Source organism: Pavona decussata, unplaced genomic scaffold (assembly GCF_977016875.1).
Source record: "Pavona decussata unplaced genomic scaffold, jaPavDecu1.1 SCAFFOLD_134, whole genome shotgun sequence".
Taxonomy (NCBI): Eukaryota; Metazoa; Cnidaria; class Anthozoa; order Scleractinia; family Agariciidae; genus Pavona; species Pavona decussata.
The window spans coordinates 5808801-5833650 of NW_028145547.1; the positions used below are offsets into that span (position 1 = coordinate 5808801).

The following is a 24850-nucleotide window of genomic DNA, read 5'->3' on the forward strand; positions in this document are numbered from 1 at the left end:
ACTAATTATAATAACAGCATCACAGAATCCCTTTAAACCAGAAAAAATTTGAATGCAAAATAGCTTTGTCAATTTGAAGCCCAAGAGGATGCGACTTCATGTGGAAATAAAACGTGTCATCAAATATCTCTCATATCAAACTCAGGGCGATGACAACATAACTCACTAGCTACACCCAAATAAGCGTCATTACTTCACTGTGTGAATACGGTGCTATCAGCTAAAAAACAAAGGCTTTTGGTAAGAGTTACTTAAAATTGGGAGTTTGACACCGTTTTGTAAAAATTAAGGGGGCTTAAAATAACTGTAAAGATAAGGGATTCTGGGACTTTGGATAACCATATCTTCGCGAGTTGGTGGCACAAGGCAACCATTGGCAAATTCGATATGTTAATAGAAGTACGTGTAAAGACCGTTACATAAAATTCTTGACTTTCTGACATCATCGGTCACGTGACCGTGGTGCACTGAATAACCCAGTGCGTTGTAAAATTAAGTTAAGCTATAAGCTAAATGAATCGACAATTTATCATCACGGATTTGTGTCATTTACGCATTTCAGGGGAAGCATTATTATTTTTCTGGTAATAATAATGCATGCTGCTTCCAAAAATCTGTAATGTTACAAAGTTGTTTAAAGGCTGGGATAATTTCCAATAGCAATCAGTCACAAGGCAAAGCGAAGTGAATAGTCAAAGATAATTGCAATCTCCTGTGACAAGATATAACCTAGAGTGCCAGAAGATTTCATCCTATGAACAAGTTTACGGTAAGCTAAGTTACGGCACTCATAAGATATGTAAACAAGAGGACACAAGCACTTCCTCGTACTTACTGACGGTCTGGTTACATTATACATATATACATAGCTTGCCTTAAGCCTGGTTCCCACTTGAGAGATAAGCACAAGCAAAAGCATAAGAAAAATCGTGTGGGAACGGCATGAAATAAGCGTGAGTTAAGCATAAGCATAAGGGCAAGAAAAAGAAACTTTTTCCATTCCTTGTGCTTGTGCTTATCTCATGCTTGTGCTTATTTCACAAGTGGGAACCGGCGTGAGGTAAGCACAAGCACAAGCAAGATGATTCCGCCATCTTGAATCAGTTTCCAGATCTCCTCCAACGTTACTGCGCTTGCGTAAGCCTTATTTTCTTGGCTTGTTTCACATGTGGGGACGTCGCAAGCTTGTTTGTGCTTATGCTTGTGCTTATCGCACAAGTGGGAACCAGGCTTGATGCAATACTACATTTAAAAAACTCCTTGATTGGTAATTAATCAATCCAATTTTAACTGAAAGCTGCCTTTGCTCAACATTTTTGTAGGGTATATAGCTTAGCACAGTTTTGTCCCTTTTCCGTTGAAACTTGTTTTCTCAGGCATGTCTGCTCCCGACCACAAATGAATTACGTAAGATCGTTCAATTCTGCATACAAATTCGAGAATTGTAATTTACGACGCCAAGACGACAGAGAGTTGAAATGATCTTTCAAAGCACATCAAAGAAACGTCGCAGCATTGCTCAGTAAAGATGTTAAGTTTACTGATCATGACATTCCTGAGAAAGTGGTCCGGAAAGTGTGAAGTGATCATATCAAATGTTTAAATCGACTAACTTACTAACGTGCCGGCGATTATATTATTTTCAAAAATAAGAAGTTTTGGTAGCTGAGAACTTACTCGAGAAATGTAGATGTCCAACTCCATCAAAAATGGTCTACATCTCATCCAAAAAGCAGTCAACTTCTGTTTGATCCAACTGCAAAGGAGGTATAAGTCAAAATTGATTCACACCGAATATGTTATAGGAATTGACTTAGGTAATCTCATAGCGAAGTGTGCGGATCTTTTGTCCACTCGTTTGACAGTTTATATGCGCAATTTATTAACTTTCTGAGTAAACAATATCTACGTGCGTCTGAATAGCTTTGTTTAACGAATTAACTCATCCCCTTGGGAGGTTGCCGTTTTCAAAACTATATCCTTATGACGCCGAGTGTATTGCCATGCTTGCTAATAGCCATAGTGTGTTATAATGTGCAATAAATGCACTAAAGATGCCTGACACAAGCATCCAGTCCATTAAAAAGAAACATCTCTAGTGACATTTCCAATGAAAAACATGCCCTGTGATTCAATATACGAATTGTTGTCATTTAGAAATAACATTCCATATTAACTTATAGAATTTGTTTTCTCGTTCACAGTCGCTTTAGACAAACAGAACAACAATTCAGTTTCAACATGCCATCGAGCAAAGTGATAATTAGCAGAGGGGTAAAAGCATTTGGCATATTCAAGTATCATTTAAAATGTGCGTGCGAAGAGGCCATCGCACAAAAATTGTAAGTAAAAAGGATCACTTTTTGAACACACACAAAGAGCGTTTTACGCTGTTATTTTTAGGATCATTCAAACGGAAACCTAAGCAAAATTTAATTAAAAAGACCTCGACAGCTCAAGAAGAATTCGTCGCTTAATCTCACTGCCGCGCAATAAATATTATGTTTTGTTAGTAGTAAAATAATGATAAAAAGGAACAAAACAGATAATAAGAATCATTTCAAAGACGACTTATGATGACTCCCGGGTGGTATTCAATTTCCTTAAAGTCGGCTGCCTTTTGACTCCTTCACACACAAACAATAATTAATCAACAAGGCACACGAAACTAACGGTTTCAAGACCTCCCAGAGTTCTGAACTTTGTTGACGTTGAATGCACAAAAACAACAGGTAACCATTGCTACGTTGTGAAACCAAACTTTTCTTCTCCCAAAAACTCTTTAACCAGCTTTCACTTTAGTGGCGTTAAAGATATGCCTTCGTTGCTCAGCGCAGAAACCTGAATTAACAAATTGGGATTTTGTATCACGTACACTTATCAAGCTTTTGTAATGAGCTAATATCCCCTTGTATTTGATGAGGGGTTAGAACTAATCAATTTTTTGTTTTATATATCGAACGCAAAAGCGAGGTTACAGTGCACACTAAAAAGGTGTTTCGAAAAAAATTAAGCGTTCATTTGTATCCCGTTAAATTTATGCAGAATCGAAAAAGACAAGCTTTTTTCACAATTAATAGTGCACCCGGCTTTACGAGAATAGTTTACATGTAACATAATTGTTTTCATGGCTCGAAATAATAATACTATACCTCGGTAAGATGATAATTACTGCTTCAAACAGTCCTCGTAAATACAAACAAACCATCATGAATAATCATAGGCTCGTGAACAGACAGAGACGGTGGGCTATTACATAAAAAATGCATACCGAAGTACAACGAATAAGGCTGGTTGCACACGAGCAAGGCTTCTTTGACAAGTTTTTCGACAATTTTGACTCGTCCATGTGTAAATGGCGAACAAGTTATCCGTGACTACTGATAATTTAATCCAGAGCTCGTGGGTTAAAATTCCGCTGGGGTTGAAGTTTTTCTTCGCTAAACCAAATTTCCCTAACAGGGCTAGCCAGCCCGGAGAATCATAATGATAGCAGTACAGGCATAGTCCTCACATCAGCACTCTAAAATATATATTTAAGCGTTCTTAAGTTTGTTAATAGAGTTTTATGTGTAACCCAAACCTATATATCTAGTTTCGTTGTGCGTCTGTTGGCGCGTCGTTTAAATCCGCTTGATCGTACTCGTGTAATCGTTCAAACGCTGGAACATCAGAAGATTTATCAAGGATAAGCCTGACAAATTTTGTCGGTGGTACTCACGAAGATATAAAACTTGTCAAATTCAAACTTGTCCAGGAAAACGCGCTCGTCTAAGACAAAGTTAATAGACTGGTTATGAAACCTTGCCATGAAAACAATAGTGCTGCAATTTAGTATGTCGCCGGAAGGGCTACGACCGTGCACAATCCTTTGTTCATACAGTTGAATATCTCAATAGGAACGATTCTATTGATCAGTTGGTCAGTTGCTCCAACACAATTCAAAATCTATTGTGGTTTGTGCACGGTCAAGGCCAAAAATGCTAACAAAAGCATACAAAGAAGTTTGTCAGGCTTCATAACCATTGCCTTTTATTAACCATGTCTAAGACAAGCCTAAGTTCAAAAAGCAGGATTTTTTTTCTTTGATGTCACCTGTCCATAATTTATTCGTTGTCTACCTGTGTTGGGATTCGAGCTTATTTGAAGCTGTTCAGCGACATTTAGATCATTGGTCATCCATTCATGATATTGCTGTGAGAAACAACCCGATTGACTAGGTGAGGAATAAGACATTTTTAAAACAACTTCTTGATTCTCATTTCATTAGCAATACAACTTCAGTAAAGGTACCGATTTCCCACCGTTTCATACCTGCCATGCCGCAGTTCCATCTGTTCTTCGGACATAAAGCACACGAAAAATCCCAGGAGAACAAATTAAACTTGACCAACAATGCGTAGGGTACTGAGGAAAACTATAGTCGGTGAAGCGTTTGCATATGAACCGAAAAACTCCCAACCTAGCTATGCAAAAGCTGTAAACACCGTCGACAGATTTTGCTACTTTAAATACAGGTTAAATTATTTGAATGCCTTTATTTATGGAAGAAATAGACCAAACTAAGGCATACCTGTCACCTAAAGAAAAATAATTTATATCTTTCTGTCTTAATGCCAATTAAATGATGACCCAGGAATTTTCTGAGAAAAAAAATTTGAGTCGTAAAAACGTCGATCGTCTTGTTTCTCACCTATCTCAGTAACTGAATGACCAATCAAACCAATTTTAAGAAAATAACTTCAATCGAACTCAAATAACCACAAAAGTTATTTCTTTCCTCAATTGATTACACTATTCACAGGCGGTTACTTACAACAGCCATTCAATATATATGCCTATTAAGCCGCTTTAAATGGGTTGGACACTTCAAAGATCTGATTGCCTGCAGGTCTGGTAATTTGAAGGAAGTGAGGGACCTGGCTTACAAAGCTTCCCTTGGAACTCAAACAAGTTCCAGGCCCTCACAGCTCTCCCCAAGTGTTCCCTTTGAATAGTTTTATTTGGTACTATCGAAACAGTAAGAATAAAACTAGATAAAATATATTGGTACAAGAAAATTCCATGTAACTCTACTTCGAAGTTATTTTGTTGATAAAAATATGCCTCACCAATTCAAGTTTTAATCGGTGATGCCGTTACGAATGTCACAGCATTGGTACTGAAGAAAGAAAACTAATACAACTAATCGGTGCACGTGAAGAAAGAATAGACGCCAACGTTGAATTCTCTTAGTGTTCACAACATAAATTTTTGGTCTTTTTTTACAAGTAATTTATCTTTATTAGCCGGCTTAACAGAGACGCTTTCAAAATGAAGAAAGCAAGGCCAAGAATTGATATCATTATAGAAACCAAGTTTTGGTTTATTCAACATTGTTGAACATTACAATATTTCGGCTCTATTACAGACTAATAATTCATACTCATGTAAAGATTTTAAAGACACTTTCTTTATGATGGTAGTTGAACTTTTGTTACTAATGAGCATATAGCAAAGGGTTTTTGTCACACTATTAAAAGAAAACAAAGGGAAGCCGCGGGGATGAGCTAATGGTCAGAATTAGAATCGATTGCCAATATAAAACCGCTTGACTCTAGTAATTTTGGATCCAAGGTTAGCTTGTTCGTAAGCGCGTATTTTCATGCTGTATCATGTTGGTGCCCGATTCGGTGCCGAAATTTCACCGCTACCGGGGAAGGCTTATTTACAGTTTACCTTGGATTGTGAAATCACGATATCCGGAAGAATCCACTTGGTATGTGATTTAGTTTATTAACAGTTTTTACTTGCTACGTTCTTGTCTCGGAACATGTACGTTCCCTGTGTAGCTCTGAGATTCGCTGCTAATTTACACTAACTAAGATTTAACCGAATCTTGTGCTACGTTCTGCAAACTTCAAGAATCGTATACGTATTTGCATGTTTATTTAGCTACCTCAATGAGTTTATCATAAGCAGTAGATGTTTAACTTCCGATTTGAAGTTTAACTTGAATTTGTGAATAATAATAACTCGGTGTATCTTCCTCTTGGCACGTGATTTGTTTATAACTTTTACTTGCTACGTTTGGTAATGCCTAGATTTCAAATTTGAGCAGCTTCGAGATTTTGTCCTCTCCAGTTAATGTTTATTTGACATTTTTTTTTTAAGTCCAAGTGAAACTTGTGGAATGTAGGTCATATCTCCTTCTTGATATCTGATTTCTTTCATTGTTTTGTTCAGGAATCATGTTTGCTCGGTATTGAACTCCAAGAATTTTTCATTTCCAGAGAATGTTTCCATCACATTTTGAAGATTAACTGAAGCTTGTGGAATCAAATTTGATTTCTTTTCTATTCGCCACTTGACACTTTGGTACAATGTTCCTAACCAAAACATACCACTAATGATACTATATGCTAAGCCCAGAGGTTAAGGCGTTGGACTTGAGTCGATTTTTAGAAACTTTTCTCTGTTAATGTCATAAAGGCAGGGTTTTAAATGGCTACAACCGAACGTTTGAAGAAACGTAAAAAATATACTTTGGAGGCATCCCTTCAATGACCCCTAATAACATAAAAATGGGAGTAATAAATCAAATACTCCTTGTCATACACTTTATAATACGGACTCGGGCCTTAAAAATTGTAAAACTTTTACAATTTTTAAGGCCCGAGTAAGGAATAAAATAAGTCTTGAAGACTTATTTTATTCCTTTCCGTTTCAAGCCATTGCTCTTAAAGTAACTGGATGGAGATCCCCGTAGGCTCAGTCGATAGAGCAATGGTTAATCAAATCCGGAGGTCGTGGCTTCGATTCCCTACGAGGTCAAAGATCTTTTCTTTGCCCGTGTGGTCTCCCTTTTCCTTGCTAGGGCCAAAGCTCAGTAGAAGTTTCACGGGTTCACTTTAGCACTTTAATAACACTGCGAAGTTAATTCTCTGATCCATCGAGCCTGACACTAAATCAAAGTGCAGTTAAGAGCAATCCATTGTGCAAAAACCACACATCATTCTTAATCTCAGTAAAAATGCAACCTATATTGGTAATGCACTTTCCACTTTTAACAAAACTTAAGACTGAGCCCACATTAGTCTCTTCACTCTGGACAGGTGCATATCGCGTCAGCCACGACAGCATCAGTTAGTTGTTTCAAGATTACCACAATTGGTGGAAATGGTAATGAGACACCATTTATTCACAAGCCATCTACCAATTCAGTCATATTCAGTTTAAGTTAAACTTAGTGCTAACTGAGCAGAAAGCTTATGCATTTATCTTAAAGATCTCCGTTCATTGAAGGGTGACACAACAAATATTCGGCAACGAAAGCAATGAAAAACCAGCTTTGTCAACCACAAAATGTAAATATTTCAGAATGTATATAAAACTTTCGCTATTACTGTTGGACGTCTTCAAATCCACCTGCCAAGTTCCAAAATGGAAATTTTTCCAGAAGCTTAACGGAAACGATTACTGTACCACAAAAAGAAATGTTTAAAAACACAGTAAAATACCTGAGGAGGCTTAGCAGAAATCCGAGAAATCATTGTAGATGCTAAATTCATTTAAAGCGACATACAGTTGCGAAAATATCTTCCCTTGTAACCGTTTTTAAACATTCTCCGCCTCTTTTGTTTCGCCCACATGTCAACACGCCACGTCAACAACCAATGAAATACAAGGATCCCACGCGTCACATTAATGGAAAATAACCAGGGGCATATAGACTCCAGGGGGGGCGGTTATTTGCAAGTCTAACTAAGACCATGAGGCGGGGAGGGGGCTTATGCCGTAATACATCTGTTCAAAAGTGGGTCATTCTAAAATAGATGTGTCTGGTTATCGCTGTATGCCTTCTTGATACCGCTTAAACAACGTGTGACCATTCGAGTTGGTCAGATTGTCATCATTTTAGACCGCGGTTTTGCTAAACCTCGTCTGGTGTGGAAGAAGGGCAGGTGAATTTATAAGAAAAAGTTAGCAGTGGATGATTGAGTATTTTGAGGTTCGAGGGAAGGGTGGGCAACATTTTTATGCCTGAAGTTTTTCGAGACTGAACAATTTTGTAGGAAATTCTCTTACTGTATATAGTCTGCAAGATATTTCTTTCCTTCTTTTTGCTGTGACGATGTTTTCTTCTACGAAAGATTGACAATAATTTTCTATAGCGTGGTATTTTCCCAGCCTTGGCATCTGTTTCCCCCGCTCTGAAGTGTTAAAATGGTCAGTCCTTGGCCTGTACTCACACGAGTAAAAAGGTTGCCACTTGTCAAAACAAAATGGCGGCACAAAATACATAAATAATTTTCCCAGCGTTACATACCCTGCAATGGACTTATCCCGTATCTTTCCAGTGTCGCAGTCGATGCATGGAGTAGAATTTCGTTCTATACTTTTCGCAAACATGGCCGGAACGGACAAGAAAAAGTACGAGTTTAGAGAAAAAGGTGGAAAAACATCAAGGTAGCTCTCGAATATTTATGGTCTATCATTCACGACTGATTCGAGTTTACATCAGTGTGTTTTTTCTTGTTCGTCGTCAGGACGAATAAGATCTTCACTTTATAAAGGTGATTAGTCTGCCAACCACTCAAGAGTGTAAACAATATCCAGTGTTGATATTTTTTACAAAAATCTCCAAGATTGTGCTTTCTGTCTCTGTAAATTGACTGGGGAGCCTACCGATTAGAATACTATCATGTGGTCAGTTTCCTCAATGAGCTCGTGTGTAATATTTTAAACTTTATTTGACATAATGTTTAGTTCTTAAATTAGCAGCAAACATTAGCCAATTGTCTCCTTTAGAAGCTCAGCAAAAGAAAACATTTTCAGCCATTTTTAACACATTTAATGGCAGGTTTAGCTTATTTCAATATGAAGGGCGTTAAGACACAAACTCACAATTACGAGCCAAATGTCTTTAATGTAATTTTTAAACACGAGTTGCCGCCAGTTAAAGTTGTAAACATATTTAAAAATTTAAAAAGAGTGGCGTGATATGCCGGGTCCTAAAAACATGTTTTAATTTTTCTTTTCTTCTTGGTTCTTTGTTTCTTCTCTGAACTATTATAACAAAGGAGGCATTGACTTAAATTTCACTCTGTTTTCGAAATAACTGGGGAATACAAAATATCTAATTGAAAATTGTTTATTTTGTATTGCAGTAGGCCCCCATCTTTTTAAAATTCATGACTCGGGGTTATAACGACAAAACAAATTCTTCAAATCCAAGTGTCATTGGCTTTTCGGCGAAAAAATTGACCAGTAACCAAATGACATCGGCTATCAGCCGCCAACCGCTGCGCGCGTATAGTTAGAATTCATGTTTAAACTACAAAACTAACGCAACTTCTCGATTGTGAAAACATACCTTGAAAACCTCGCAGCTTAAATCACGTTTGTAGATGACTTCTAAAAAAGAAAACATCGACTAATGCCAGATCCCTGACAGCGTATGAAAGCTCTGTGAAGGATTAAGCGTAAGTTATAGGCAAATTGTACTTCTTCGTGATCTGAGCCCTAAAGTAACACCTGAAGGAAACTGTCGACCAAAAAAACGTTTGTCTTTACGAATGGAAATTAGTTGTACTCTTTGTTTTTCAGGATCAGTTAGTTGAAGTTAAACTGAGGACAGGATTTGAGCCACCACATTGTCCGATTTGATCCTTTGGCAGCCAGTAGGTAAGTTACTGTATTGCATGCTGATATATACATTGATGCGAGCAAGTACGTAGTATTTCTGGTAATCAGTTAACTATTCGCGAATGCCTTCTGCATATTACCTAGTACTACACTGGAACGAATACATATTTATAAAAATTTTGGGACAAAGAAACTGTCTCCTGGCTGAACATAAATCTCATTACCAACACGCCGATAAGGGGTGGAACAAATTTTACGATTTCTCAAATGTGAAATATCAGCTAGAACTAAACAAAAATATAAATCCACTTTGAAGCGCTCTCAGACACTCCGTAACGACCTGAAAGTTAATCAACTCGCCTAGCACCTGGTTAAAAATTCTAGAATTTACACAGTCGCCGTGCCGATCACAGCAGACGCTGCTGTCTTCGTGTCTTTCTCGTATCCTATCATTTAATTCGTAGTTGCGCTTGGAAAGCAATTAATAACATCATAACGCTTTAATTCAGTTCCTGTCATCATGACTTCAGAAGTTCGGGAGTTACTTTTTCCGTTTGAAAATATTTTTTGCGAAAACAATAATAACTTTTTAGTCTTTTTATATAAACCTTATAAAAGGTAATGATGAGCGAGCGGAGTCTGGTTTTTATCGCGGCCACCTGCTTCCCACCAAGACTACATATTGAGAAAGTTTTTTAATTTTTTTTTCAAACCTGAGCTATTTCAAGTGGGTGTAAATTTTCCAAAAGAAAAAAAAAGCATCCTGGAACCCATGCCAAGTTATTGTCCCGTTGTTTTGCGTGCAAACTTTCTTATTAGTTTACTTTCATTAGCATTTTGATGAGTTTTCTGTTAAATAGTTAAAAAAAAAAACAAGTTTTGCGCTGTTTCGCAATTAAGAGCCGCCACACAGCGATCTTTTATGCGATTCTTGCGGCGGTTTGAAGAACCATTTGTGACTAATGGCGAGCTCTACTTGCTTTTAAAGCAATTTATCGGCGGTTTAATTTCGATATGGCTGCGATTAAAGCAGTGCACATAATATGCAAACAAAAAGGAAGTCCCAGTTCCATGGGGATCCCATGCTGGCGTACGCATGCGCTCTGCTCTCATATTATTCTGCTCTTATCGCAACAAAATCGCAATGAATTCGTAATCGCCGTAACATCACAGCTAAAACTGCTTGCGAGCAAGCTCTTCTGGGCGGTGGAGAGGGAGAATTAATATCTTCTTAGGCCCAGGTGAAACGTCGCACTTAACATCGAGACGAACTGAATTAAATTGCGATTTGGGTCGACCCAAATTAGTAAAGCTCGACCGCTGGATCATACGTCCAACATAATTCGTCGAACATAATTCGCTTCTGCTTCAGAGAAGCAGAAACGAATCTTTCGATCGATCAGCGGGATTTAAGTGGGGATTTTATTCATTAAGTTCGATTCATGAAAAGATCGACGTTTTTCTCACAGTCGATCTTCACACCGCGTTCTATTCGTCTGAATCAGACGGATAGAATGTGTTGGTCGATTCAAATTGAGTCGGATGAACTCAATTGAGTAAAACTTTGCACTTATCATGAACTTAATTCGCTCAGTTTAGTTCGTCTCATGTGAAGTACGACGTTTGACCCGGGCCTAAAACTTGCAATTATTCGATGCCCACCTGATATATTTCTGATCACTGAGAGAAATTCTCCAGATATTACCTTACAAGTCTTTTAGTTCGTCTGTTATGAGAATCTTGCACTGTAGCCGAGAATTTCAGCTAATTTTTGTTCAAAATAGAATTGCGGGATTTTAGAATTTAGATATTCCTATGTCAGATATAAAACAAGATCCGTGTGGAAGTGAATATATGAAATTCATGAGAGCAGTTGCAAAACGAAAGCATGACAAAAACTTCAGGCTTGAGCGGTACTCGCTCCAATCGGGATTTGTTGAATATTACATCTTTACTATTTCAAGCCTGTCCATTCTATATACAGCTATTTCAATTCACGTTGTCGGATCAAAGTATAAAGCTATAAGACAAGACCTCAAGATTCTGTGAAATTTTTGTATGAATAAGTTCATCAAAATCAGCTATGCCTCGTCTGTCCAGTGAAGATATACGATGGCGAGCCATATGGATGAAAGAAATGTTAGGATTTTAAATGGATGAGGTGACAGCCTCTTTGAAGATGTCTTTAAGCTTTAAGCTTTGATCCGACGACGTTAATTGAAATATCTGTATACCTATACCTATAGTTACAAGCCTGCCTATTCATAATCATCCTCAGAAACCCAGGGTAGATAACTGGGTCACCGAGCAGGAAGTCACGTTGAAAACGGGTAAATTTGACTTCCTCCTGACCCAAGTATCTGCCCCTTGGTCTCCGAGGATGATTTACAAGCTAATCATTAACCACCTAACACTATTACTAAAAAATTACCTTCTTTACATTAACATTAAATCTGCCTATTTTCAAGGAGATCTCTCTGCGGACAATCTCGTCACCAGTCTTTGCACGCGAGTTTTTCACCAGTATCTCAGAAACACGTGACAAGTTGAGGTTGCATGGCTATCCACTGGTTTTGTATTTACTAAAAAAAATATTCACGTCAGTGTCGGTAATAAGTGGTCCTAACTTTACGGGTCAGTTATTAAGAGCTCAAGACAGTTTAGACGGTGTTTAACAAAACCACGTTCTAAGCCATTTTAAATTTTGCCAACAGTCGTATCTAAACATTGCCTGTTGCTGACACTAACAAGAAGACTGGCATCCCAGAGTAGAAAACTATTTATCTACTTAAAATAAACCACTTATAAACAGATTTGGACGCCCACTGATTGTCTTAAACCGCGGCCTAAGTTAGACTCTGTTTTAATAACTAGTCCTAAGGGACTTCACGCAACCGCAACGGTAACGCCAGCGAAACGTCACTGTGAAATAGATATTCACGTGATCAAATATACTTTGTGATTATTTCAACCCGTTCAACCTGCACGACGTGGTCGAATCATCTAGGAACATAGAAAGTAGCAACGGCGTCAAAGTTAGGAAAGGAAAGGAAAAATTTACCGTCGTGTGTACGTTCTCTTTAGAACTTTGAATTTGGTCATTTCACGTTGTTGTTTTGCGATGAAATGTATGCACAGTTTTAACGTACGTGCAGACCCATTTTTTGGCTCATTAATCCTTTTGTTTTCTCACGTTCGTTGCAGTCGTTGTCGTGGTTGCGTAAATTCCCTATACATTTACCTCCCTGAGCCGCGGCTCGGTAAATATCCACTTCTATCTCTTCTTTGGTGAACAATTTTAGGGCATAGCTTAGTGCCGCATTTATAATTGATACATGTTTTCTTTAATTGAACAGTTTCAAGACGTGACCGACGAATATTTCATTACCTGGATCCTGAAGACGTCCTGGTAAGTTTAGACAAGCTTTTTTTACTTCTATTTTGGTTCCCATCTAACTTTTTGCCTCAAGAATTCATATTGTATGATTGAAACAATTATGGCCAACCACAAAAAAACCTGTAGAATATGACCTCGTTGTACGCGGGAACATACGATGATTCACCACCTACGCGCTCCACCCTCCCCAAAATCAACTGATAATTGTGATTTGCGTGAAATTTCCTTCTCTTTTTCGAAAACTATCCGGCAAATAACAAAGCCAACCATCTAACCTTTTGCCTCAAGAATTCATATTGTATGATTGAAACAATTATGGCCAACCACAAAAAACCTGTAGAATATGACCTCGTTGTAGGTGGGAACCTACGATGATTCACCATCTACCCGCCCCACCCTCTCCAAAATCAACTGATAATAGTGATTTGCGTGAAATTTCCCTCTTTTTTTCGAAAACTATCCGCCAAATAACAAAGTCTATAAATCCTTTTAGAAGTGAAAGGCACAGTGCTGAACTTATGAACCACGTCAAATAAGACAACATTGCACGACAAACCGTAAGGATAAAGGACATTTTACCGAACCCATGCAAAAAAACAAGAAGCCGAGTTTTGAGAAAATAATCTAATTATGAGAAAATTACCACGAATCCGCCATTTTGAATGACGTCATCGTTCCTCGTTAGAGTTCTTGATGGTGTTATGTGCCAAGAAAATCATATCATCTTCCAGCAGATTCGACCGGGAGTATCGTTTAATGCGTAACATTTTCCCAAATCCGTTAAGAAAAGGCCATCCAGTTTTTCAAGGTGCTGTTTTAAGACGATGAGAGGAAAAATTTATATAACAACAAGAAAGTATCATTTTGGGGGACTGAAATAATTATGAAAAATCGCACGAAATCCGCCATAACATATGACCTCATTTGAGTCCCTACCAGAAGCCTTAATTAATGACAGAGCTTCGAAGTGCCACAATAATTATCATATCTTATATCGGATGTATCTATTACATGCGTTATATTTTCAAAAGCAACAACAAAAATTTCAATTTTTTAAAAGTTTTTCTTCAAGATAATTTGAGCAGATTATCCCCCATGATAGGGTTCGGTACTTTTCCTTGTCTCAGCGGTGAAGAATGGCCGGCACGTGCTGGTGTATTTCCCATCTATCGTATTTCTAAGCCAGTCAGTCCACATGAGAGGGTAGTAAGACTAAAGGTGACGTTACACGGGACAATTTTTAACGTACCACAACGCGCGGACAACTTTTAATGTAACATTTTGCGGCGGCAATGCGTTAGAAGGTTTTGAAGACATATCAAAAACGTGCTCTGTATTGCCGCGACAAATTGCTTTGTTGAAAGTTGTCCGCGCGCTGTCAGAAATACAAGACAACAACTTTTAAGACAACAGTGAACATTGCATTAAACTAAAATAGTCCTGTGTAACAAATAAGCCCAGTGATCATACAAGCAACAAGTAATGTAATTTACTTTAAAAGGTGGTTAGCATAAAAAAGAACAAATTGCAGACGCCATTCTTATCTGCACTGAACTTGAATTGACTCAATTCTTGATTTTGCGCGACTTATCCGACATATAAATTGCAAGTATGGTTATGGCTCTCAGAATTAATAAATTGACCGTACTGAACTACTGATACCTTCACGGCAAAACAGCATGGCAAAACTACTGGACGCCTAAGTTGCGCAAACGACATGTCATCTCTAAATCTTGCGGTGAACACGACAACGGGCTGGAGAAGATAAATTAAGGCAAACTCGGTGGTTCAAAAGTAGGTGCCGCAATAACGAGGCAATTCGTTATCCACTAAGAAAAATATATATTGAACGTTAAGTTCGATTTATTCAGAATTTGTCTCTTTACCCCTCCATTATTTTTGCGAGGCACCTGTGTATGCATGATTCCGTTGTTAAGCCAAACTTTCCATTTCTTTTCTACTTTCCAACTTAGTCCTTGTCAGAAAATAATTGCCCCACACTTTTTCACAATAATTAAGTCAACGCTTGTTAAAACACCTATTTTTTATTTTATTTTATTTTATTTATTTTTCAGTGTTTTTTATTATTGGTTTATGTTCATAAGTGTTTTTGCTCTGTCTTGTTTTATTTTTGTTTTAATGACATTTGCCATCTTCCTCCACATCAAAAGAAACCTTGCTTGGACTCAGTTCAATTCAATTCGAAGTCCATAATTTTTGCTAAAAAAATTGCAGTTCACATATGAAAACAATTATTCGTAACCAATCAGGCTCAAAGCAAAACACAAGCCGTTCACAAGATTTTCAATTTGTAGCCTCTTAAACGTTTTAATTCCCTGCGAAAATAATTGCCTTAATCAAAATTTTGAAAAAGATTGAGTTTATTTTAAGAATTTAATTGAAAATATAAAGAGTTTACGATAGTCAAAACATAAAATTGAAGTTCTTACTTCTCGAGTTGTAAGTTATTATCCGAAAAGTAAATATGGTGTAAGATTTTAGAAAACAGCTAGACTATTGATAATCAAAGATAGCTTGCGCTACCACTGAACTTATTCTCTTTTAAACCGGCTTTTTTTCTTTTATATATATGTACTTTTTTTTTATTTAAATTTTTCAAAGTTTTTATATACCTGAAATTTTCAAAAAGCAATCAAGAAATACAAAAGACACTCTTTATTGTTCCCAAAGATCTGTAGCTATAGCATTAGTGAGTGGGGGTCGCGCAGACTTTGGACAAAAGAGAAAACGTAGGTCGATCTACAATTAATCCTCCCTCGAGACTACGGACAACAATAGAAGAGTTTATACACTTCTAGTTCAATTATTTTTCACACCTTCAAATAAAAGCTTTGTAGTTGGAAGCGAGGGCAGCGAAACCGTATGAAATCCGCTATGAAAACTATGAAAACTTTGCCTCAATATTCGCACAACGATATCAGTTACAAAGGCAGCGCGAGGTATGACGGCGAGCGGATCGACTTTCTTGTCTCGTCGGTTACTGTATTTAAAGCGTAGTGTGTATTCTGTCTATTCAAATTAATCATAACAGAAGGGAATACTAAAAATTGTCAATATCGCACCACACCACTTCGTTAAATATTAATTACTCTCTACAAACAGGTGACTGAAACCGTACAAGAATCCGCCTGGGAGAAGAAAATGGCGGGCTTGCTGTCCTTCGCGTACGTCGTAATCTTGGTGCTTCACTCAGGTATTCATGCCGCTCCTTCCCTCAAACTTTCGCTTGATATGAATTTGATCTTCTTTGTTCAGTGTTTATGTGTAGACGCCGTGAATGCGTCCCCCGCGCCAACGGGGAATCGGAAAGAAAACTAACTTTTTGTGATGAGCAAACCAAACATCATGAGCATGCGAATTATGCGTTTATTTCAAAATCGTATGGTAGTTTGAATATTGCGCAAATACTATAATTGAGCTTTCAAAGTAATTGGGACTCTGTGTATGCAATCTGCTGTAATCTTAGAGTATAGAGTACATTGTTTTCGAATTCAAATCTTTATCTTCGTACATAATGTGAGATTCTAAGTATAATAAGACTGTATCACCTTGTGCTACGTGTTCAAAACACATCGAAAGGAGATGAAAATTTTCTTGTTTAGAAATTAGGAAATCGTAATGTAGCAAACTAAAACGAAATAGAAGATAGTTTTGTATGCTTGTCACGACTTCATAAACGTATTTACTGCAAATGTCAAATTCTAGACGTAAACAATGCCAACGTTGATAGTTTAGGAAATTATCCAGAAATGCGGTTTGTTCAAGGAAGAAGTGAAATTGTGAAAAGAAACTAAAAATATTTACCCATCGGTGTTTCCGTTGCTAGAATTCTCGTGGCTTTGGTTACATAATTTTTGCGGGCAAGGTGCCATGGGGTTTCGGTCCTAATTTGCATGCAAAGATTTATTTCCAGATCGTTCCTAACTTCCAAAATCCCCACTGATTAAAATCGATCATAGTAAAAGACTGGCAATTATAAGGGAAAAAATTGGAATAGAAGATGACATTATGGCTATTCGTGATGTCGGCTTGATCGGTCCATTTCACTACTGCTTTGTTTTCAATGAAGAGGATTCAGTTTAACTTGTTATTTTTGTTTATTTTCACTCTCGCGGTTCTTGGTTGTCTTTTGGTGAGCGTTATCCGCATGATAATCACTCAAGTGACGATAAATATGGGTATTAACCGGATCAATACAGAGAATCCATATCATTGGCTCGTAGCTTAGTCTAATCAAACTCGGTATACTCACAAGCGTTGCATAAGTACTCAGCTCTTGATTACAGCAGGTCTGTTTCTCGTCCGTTCCGCGCGCGCCTCAACTGCGAAAAACAGGTGCAAACATTCCGATTTTCCTGGTGGGTTAAGCGAATCGCGACAAGAAAATGGCGCTGGAAATTTGTCGTGCTCTTCGCGGCGTCTACACTTTCCATTTGCTCACTGCTGTAATATGGCTCGGTCTAGAAGGCAATGGAGCTGGGCTATTGACCAACAACCAGAGTTTTGATGGTATTAAAGCAACGAGTACAGAGCAACCGATGGATTTGGTCACGAGCCCAACCGAGGAGCTTAACAACGACACACTGGGTACGGCATAATATTTAAAGCATCCTACATTTAAATATTTTGCTTTCTAATATTAAGCTAACTCCTACTTTATTGCACTTGAACTTGAATTCATGATTAAGGTTCACAACGCCGATGTGAAGATTTTAATTTACATGCAGATAAGCCAAGACTCACTCGGCTTTTGTACTTGTTATACGTAATGAATGTTTAATACCATGTCAGTTTTCGCACGGGAAAAATGCAACTTATTTGATACAGTACCTTGTATTGTACTCAAGCATATGCGTGACATGTTCCCAAAGACGGCGATACGAAATGCCTCAACGCTCAACCACTAAGGCTGTCACAATGCGTCAAAATCCCCTGGCTTTAGGATGGGCTTTCGAAATTAAAACTTATCACTGACAAGCACGTAACCTGCGATTAAATTGGCACGCTTCCGTCCAGTCCGTCGTAAAAAAAAGTCGTTTAAGTAGACGTTTGAAAATAATACCGCTGTTTTGGGTGTGTTCTTCACTTGGCTTGAATCATGTTTCTCGTGCCTTAAGGAAATTTCAAATCATAGATTAAAATCTCTTAAAGAGGTTTTCGTGCCGTCAGGAGAGATAGTCTAATGTAAACATCCCTTAACCACAACATGCTTTTATTTGATAATTCACTTGAAGTCCAGCTGATTACGCTGTAAAAATACCTCCATGGAATTCAACATTGTGCAGTATGGCTTGTCATATTATGCTAACATGACTATTTGCGTGAAAAATTGAAAATCCAGGTAGTGCCACAATGACTTTAATTTACTCACATTGCCGATTCGCGAGAAAAAGTAACAACGTTATCTACAGTCACTACAAATGTTAACAAGGATTCAATACAAAAATTAATTAACAAGGGTTGTATTTCATTCGCTTTTCGTTTTTTAAACTAAACTCAGGTTCGTTGCCGTCTTCGTTTCAAATGCTCCTCCCGGATGTAAAATAAGTTTGCACGTTCTGCTATGACAGATTTGCTTTGCGGTTAAATTCCGTTCTTTGTGCGGATGCTGTATTTCGGTTGGTTAAGTTTTAAAATAAGATGTGCTGTTGCGTCACTCCGCACAGTATCCGATGCTGATTCTGATTTCCAGTTATCCTGGTGTTTGTATGGAAATTATAACTCACTGGGAAGTTCTAAAAAAAAAACAGGAAATTGGAAAAAAAATGCAGTTTGGCTCAGATGGCATATTCCAAGAGAATATTTCACAGGATAAATAACGAAATGGCATCAAGTCGATCATTAAATTTCAACAAAGAGCTAAAAGGAAGTTTTAAAGAAAGATCGTAAATAAAAAGATTTGGTTTGCGGTTGAATTACGTTCTTTGTGCGGATGCTGTATTTCGGTTGGTTAAGTATTAAAATAAGTTGTAAACTGTTGTGTCACTCCGAGCCTTATCCGATGCTTATTGTGATTTCCAGCTATCCTGGTATTTTTATGGAATTTATAACTCACTGAGAAGTTCTTAAAAGAACAATAGGAAATTGGAAAAAAAATGCAGTTTGGCTCAGATGGCATATTCCAGGAGAATATTTCACAGGATAAACAAAAAAATGTCATCAAGTCGATCATTTAATTTTAACAAAGAGCTAAAAGGCAGTTTTAAAGAAAGATCGTAAATAAAAAGATTTGGTTTGCGGTTATTTCCTTTCTTTGTGCGGATGTTGTTTCTCCTTTGGTTAAGTATTAAAATAAGATGTATACTGTTGCGTCACTTCGAGCCGCATCCGATGCTTATTTTGATTTCCAATTATCCTGGTATGTATGGAAATTATAACTCACTGAGAAGTTCTTAAAAGAACAATAGGAAATTCGAAAAAAAATGCAGTTTGGCTCAAATGGCATATTCCAGGAGAATATTTCACAGGATAAACAAAAAAATGTCATCCAGTCGATCATTAAATTTTAACAAAGAGCTAAAAGGAAGTTTTAAAGAAGATCGTAAATAAAAAGAAATTAACATGAAAGTCAATAATGCCAATGATATAAATCTGGACAACGTGCAGTATTTGTAATCGTTGCCACTGTAAAATTTAAATCTCTGCTCTCCTCATACTACAAAGATGCACTTATTTCGTGCTTCGATATTGAGGACACTAGAACCTGGAAATCTGTCTGTTTAAAATGTAATATGCCACGCAACCTTTCAGAGCCTGTTTCGTGTTGCTATTAGTTTACTATATTTTACTATCTTATTCGAGTGTTTAGAACTTTGTTAATCTTGGGCCCACAGTAATTGGCGCTAGCTGTTGTGATCACCCTGCCTTAACCCAGTACTTGTTTATTTTCTGTTTACGTTGTCATGTTCTGTTTATAGTTTTATTTTAGAAGGCGAAGTCTAATAAAATAAAATAAATAACATAAAAATAAGTCATTCGTTGCTTTATGGCGTTTATGGTTTGTTAGAAAAAAAAGACTCATAGTTCCTTACCTAAACCGCAAACAAACTCACTTTCAAAGTCAGGGATAACAACTACTTTAAACATAGCCGGTGACAATGTCAGGATTCGACAAAGGCATCTTTAGCAGAACTAACGAATCACGAAAAATATTGCCTAACAAAGAAAATGTACCACGAAATTACACATTTTCCAAGAATCATGCATCCAAAAATCACTCGATCATCTTTACAAAGGATATAAATTTAATATTCGTTCATGACAGCGGTTTTCAAGTGAATGTCGTAACACCAGAACCAAAGTAATTACTCTGGCCAATCACAACAGAGATAAAGAGCGCAATGAACCAATCACAAAACGAAGGAAATACATGTAACCGAAGCCAAGCGCGGGAAAAAGCGTGCGAGCAAGTCATGATTGATTTTGTTTTTGGTTCTCACTGGCTGAGAATTGAAAATGGCGCGAGGTATACAATCAATCACAGAGCGTAGTGAAGAAAAACCGAAGAACGGGAAATTGGTTTCAACTCTCAATTGAAAACCACCCTACACCTTTTTACTGAATCCTTCATTATAAAGGCTAAAAACTCAGCAACTGGTTTTGCACGAAAGCAAATTCACAAATTTTCACCAAGTACCTGAATGGCGCTGTAAGTAAGGAATAATTTTCGATCACGTCGTTACCTGGAACGTTACCGTGAAACGTGCTTGGCATACATTTGAAGGAAAAATATTTATTTTGGCAGCATCTACCTTGGGAAACAACAGATGCTCGTATGGTCGTCATCTTTGTAACTGAATTCTAACTATGACTACGACTGATTATCATTATTATTATTAGTTTTTTTTTTATTTTTTGTATTTTCATTTTTTCTTCTTTTGACAAGAAAAGTGCAACAGCGTAGAGAAACATAAAAGTTGACACTACACACTACGGTGCCTACAAACATAAATACTCTACTTCCTAACAAGAGTTACCACAATATAAACACTATTGTTGAACTAAGAAATTCGGGATATTATTAACAATTTGGTAGCAGCACAGTCTAGGGACTGCGGTACCAGCTACTGCTCTATTAATGGAAGGAGGGGCTTCCATTTTTTATTATGAAAATGAAGCTTTTTTCTCCCAATAAAACGTTCGGATTGAATTTTTTTTTTTTTTTCATTTGTCGACCAACGGTCTTAAGGATAACGCACTCTTGTTTAATTTGCTACGATATAATTAGTTGATTTGGGCATTTGTCTCATGTGAATCTATAATCCCGAAGAGAAGATCTTTGGTTTTAAATTGGTCAACAATTATATTCAGTAAGTTGAGTAATTCCTTCAATTCGTTCCAAAATAGAAGCAGTCTTAGTATACGAGAGTCTATAGTATACGAGAGACATAGAGATGTTCTAGAGACTCGCCTCTGCAAAAACTACACAGAGGATTCAACTTTTTTAAACCTTAACAGCATTTCATTTGCATACAAGATCCTGTTTAATATTTTATACTGACTTTTTGTGTTTAAAGTAATTCTGTGAGGTAATAAATATATTTTCGCAGTCCTAATGGAAAAATTACATATTTAAAAAAATTTTATCGTATTTCTTTTGAGCTGTTGGTACAGCGTTACATATTTATGTATAAATACAAATTTCATATAACTTTGATTGAAGGTTTGTCAAATTTATCTTTTTTCCTTGGATTTGAATATAGACATCAGGTGAAACAAAATGATTTTTGTTTAAGGAAACAGAAGATTTGTTCGTTTTTACTGAGAACGTTCTTTCGTTCTGGAGGAAGCGCGTTGAAGATACCAAAAAGTAAAAAGTGTTCAGTTGGTGAAAGAGCTGAATTAAATGGCTACCTGGTCAACTTGAACTCTATCCTAGTGTCACAGAGATCACCATATGTTTCACAATTCCAAGATGGACCAGTCCGTGGCTGTAGATTAACGTAGACTCGACACAGCTAAAACGGTTGTTCCAAATGACTTAAGGACGGTGCCTACTATTGTTACTGCACATACGTTCTGCGCATCGCGAGATACTCGGGTTTGCTATGGGTGGTGGCTGCTAATACAGGAATATTTTTGCGCGGTTTAAAACTATGCGGAGAAAGCAGAACGCAGCAAACGCTTTTGGTATCTCAAAAGAAAATTGGGGGTAACCATGCATTTTTCAGAGATAATTAAGCTTCAATTTAGGAAAAAATCCCATACATTGCTTCATATTTTGGGGCTTTTTAGAGATATTACTGCTTAATTATCTCAAAAAAATGCGTGGCTACCCCCAATTTTCGTGTTGGATTCCAATAGGCCTTCCTAGGATCTGCTTTTCCCTCATAGTCATAAACCGCACAAAAATACTTCGATATTAGTAGGCACCGTCCTTAATTTGTTATTTCAGAGAGTGAGGAACGGTCACAAAGAGAGGTCAATGCTACCAAAACTCTGGGAGTGCTTTCCGTTAATCAAGAAGAGTTAAAACTGCAGTGAAACAAGCCACCCCCCCCCCCCCCCTCCCCTAAATTATTTAGATACTGAAAAATGCAAGAGAGGAAACATCCAAGCAGCTGTTTCATTAGATTGATTCCTCTTGATACAATCTATTCTTTGGGCAGAAATCATCGGCTCAGTTTTACTAATTGATAAACCTCCTTTATCAATAGAATTAACTTATGTCAAGCGCTTTACTTTGTCCTTTCCCTTTCATACAAAAGAATATAATATGGTATTTATTTTTTTAGAAAATCTTTTCTGCTTGAGATACGGATGGCCTTGTATAAGGTCTTTGGTATAGCGAATGATTTGAACACTTGAATTTCATTACTTTCTAAGTAATGTTAGACCTCCCTCGCTCTTTAACAATGCTCTCAAAGATTTCTCAATTTGGACTCAACATTTAGCTTATGAAACGACGATTGATTATATGCATTGTTAACACCGAATTCTAAGCCACTAACTTTCAAATTTACGAGAAGGAGAATTTCTGTTTTGTCTTGATTAATCAATCCGGAGAATGTGCTGAACAATTCAAGGGTGTTAATAAAAAGGATCGTGAGATGATTTGTCACGACCAAATGATGTCTATAACTAATTGATTTCGGCCGTCAAATTTGACCATTATTGTGTATGGATATTGCCAGTGCTATAATAAAGAGGGATGATGACAGTAGATCGCCCTGGCGAACACCCAACTTGAGATTAAAGAAAGGAGTGAAAAAACCATTATACCACCCCACACAGCTCTTTATATTCTTGTAAAATGTTTTGATCCACAGTAGGAAGGATACTCAGAAGCCAAAAGCTTTTGACAACCTAAAGATAAAGTTCCAGTTTGAAGAATCAAACGCCTTCTCAAAGTCTATTGCGGTCATCAGGGTTGGTAGTCTCGCCATTTCGTAAATTCCATGACATCAGCCATTGTTCGTACTGTAACGAAAATGGTTCGTCCCTTTAAAAGGGCACTCGGGTCATGATGAATAATATGGGACAAATTATTTTCTGACTTCTGAGCGATGGTTTTTGAGCTAATCTTTGCGTGAACATGGAGAAATTTGTCTCCAATTTTTAATAAATCTTCCGTCTTTGTCTTTCTTCTCTGCTGAAGTCGATCTCCTGTATTACAGTTGACTATTGTTGTTGTTGTCATTATGCTTATTTATCCTTCCGGATTCATTATTTTTACAAAATGTTTCACTGATCATTTGCGTGCTCAAACCCCTGACGTAGCCTGTCTAAATCAACTAGTCGGGCGCATGACGTAGGTAGTGATGCTTTCTGGAGGTGCATTATGGTGGTATAAGGAACTTGACTGACCAATCATAGTTCGCGATTCACTTTGAACATTTCAGTTATAAGCATTCCAAAGAATCTTCACTTTTCTCAAATTTTCTTCTGTGCGTGTACTGATCACCCATAGCGAATAAATTTTCCGCTACATTATTTCGATTTCAAGAAATAATTTCTCAAAAGAAAACGCTCTGTTGCGTTCATTTCCGCATCCAATGTCAAACTTTCTTGTGTTCTACAAAACGTGAAAAACCTTCTCTGAATGAACACGACAAATATGCTTCGATCATTAGTAACACTCCAACTACTTCACACAAAGCAACTGCACATGTCCATGAAGAAGCTGTTGCCTTAGCAATAGCCACTAATGATACACATTATACCTTGAACAAAAGGTTTTTGTCTTCTCATCTCTCAACTCTTTCTATTTACGAGCATAAATAATTCATCCAATGATGGTCCAACGCCACTGGTATCAAAGGCTCGATGAGAAGGGATTTTAAACGTTGCATGCACAGAAGACCCCTTAGCAACATTGTTTATTATGAAAAAGTTTAAGGTAAACTTAAGGCTCGCAGATTCGATCAAATCAACAACACCACAGTCTTTCCAACCACAAAGCTAACACAACCTTATACATATTTAACCGATTTCTACCTTTGTGGAGCGTTGCGTCAGAAAGCGCAGCGGTGTCCAAGACCTATATCATATCAGGGATCATTTTCTTTTCAACACAATCACGCCTTTCATTAAAACTCTGCTAAAATAAAAATATAAGGCGAACCTCTGCTCTTTACAACTTCAATCCGCTTCTGTTACTCATCCAACGTGACGTCACTAAATTGACCCCCGCGGGAAAAAAATGATTGCCATCTATTCTTAGAATGATTAGGAAACACACGGCTGAAATGATAATCGGTCAACATCGAGAAAGCGAATGAAATTTCGCGAGAAAAAAAGCCAATTTTCTTAAGCTAGTTATCTCGTGCTTCCAGAAAACAAAGCACTTTACATCAGACCAAAATT

General features: G+C 37.3%; 2 protein-coding genes across 8 annotated transcripts in view; one reads left to right on the forward strand and one right to left on the reverse strand.

The window, feature by feature from the left end:
* LOC146467949 (neuronal acetylcholine receptor subunit alpha-10-like) overlaps window positions 1–24850 on the reverse strand; it is a 51411-nt gene that overhangs the window by 26101 nt on the left and 460 nt on the right. Inside the window, exons 1-2 of one of the 4 annotated variants that reach the window (XM_085125611.1) lie at window positions 17876–18454; window positions 1678–1756 (exon numbers count right to left, since the gene is read on the reverse strand). The gene's annotated coding sequence lies outside the window, so the exon portion shown is untranslated. Of the gene's footprint in view, window positions 1–1677; window positions 1870–17875; window positions 18455–24850 lie in introns of those variants that run through there. The other 3 variants (XM_085125615.1, XM_085125610.1, XM_085125609.1) reach the window with 3 other exon arrangements.
* Window positions 9314–24850, forward strand: part of LOC146467950 (neuronal acetylcholine receptor subunit alpha-7-like) — a 31012-nt gene continuing 15475 nt past the window's right edge. Inside the window, exons 1-5 of one of the 4 annotated variants that reach the window (XM_085125606.1) lie at window positions 9314–9464; window positions 9589–9666; window positions 12984–13036; window positions 16148–16238; window positions 17510–17632. In XM_085125606.1, coding sequence (XP_084981732.1) covers window positions 16187–16238; window positions 17510–17632 — 175 coding nt within the window. In that variant the 5' untranslated portion in view covers window positions 9314–9464; window positions 9589–9666; window positions 12984–13036; window positions 16148–16186. Of the gene's footprint in view, window positions 9465–9588; window positions 9667–12983; window positions 13037–16147; window positions 16239–16968; window positions 17633–24850 lie in introns of those variants that run through there. The other 3 variants (XM_085125607.1, XM_085125608.1, XM_085125605.1) reach the window with 3 other exon arrangements.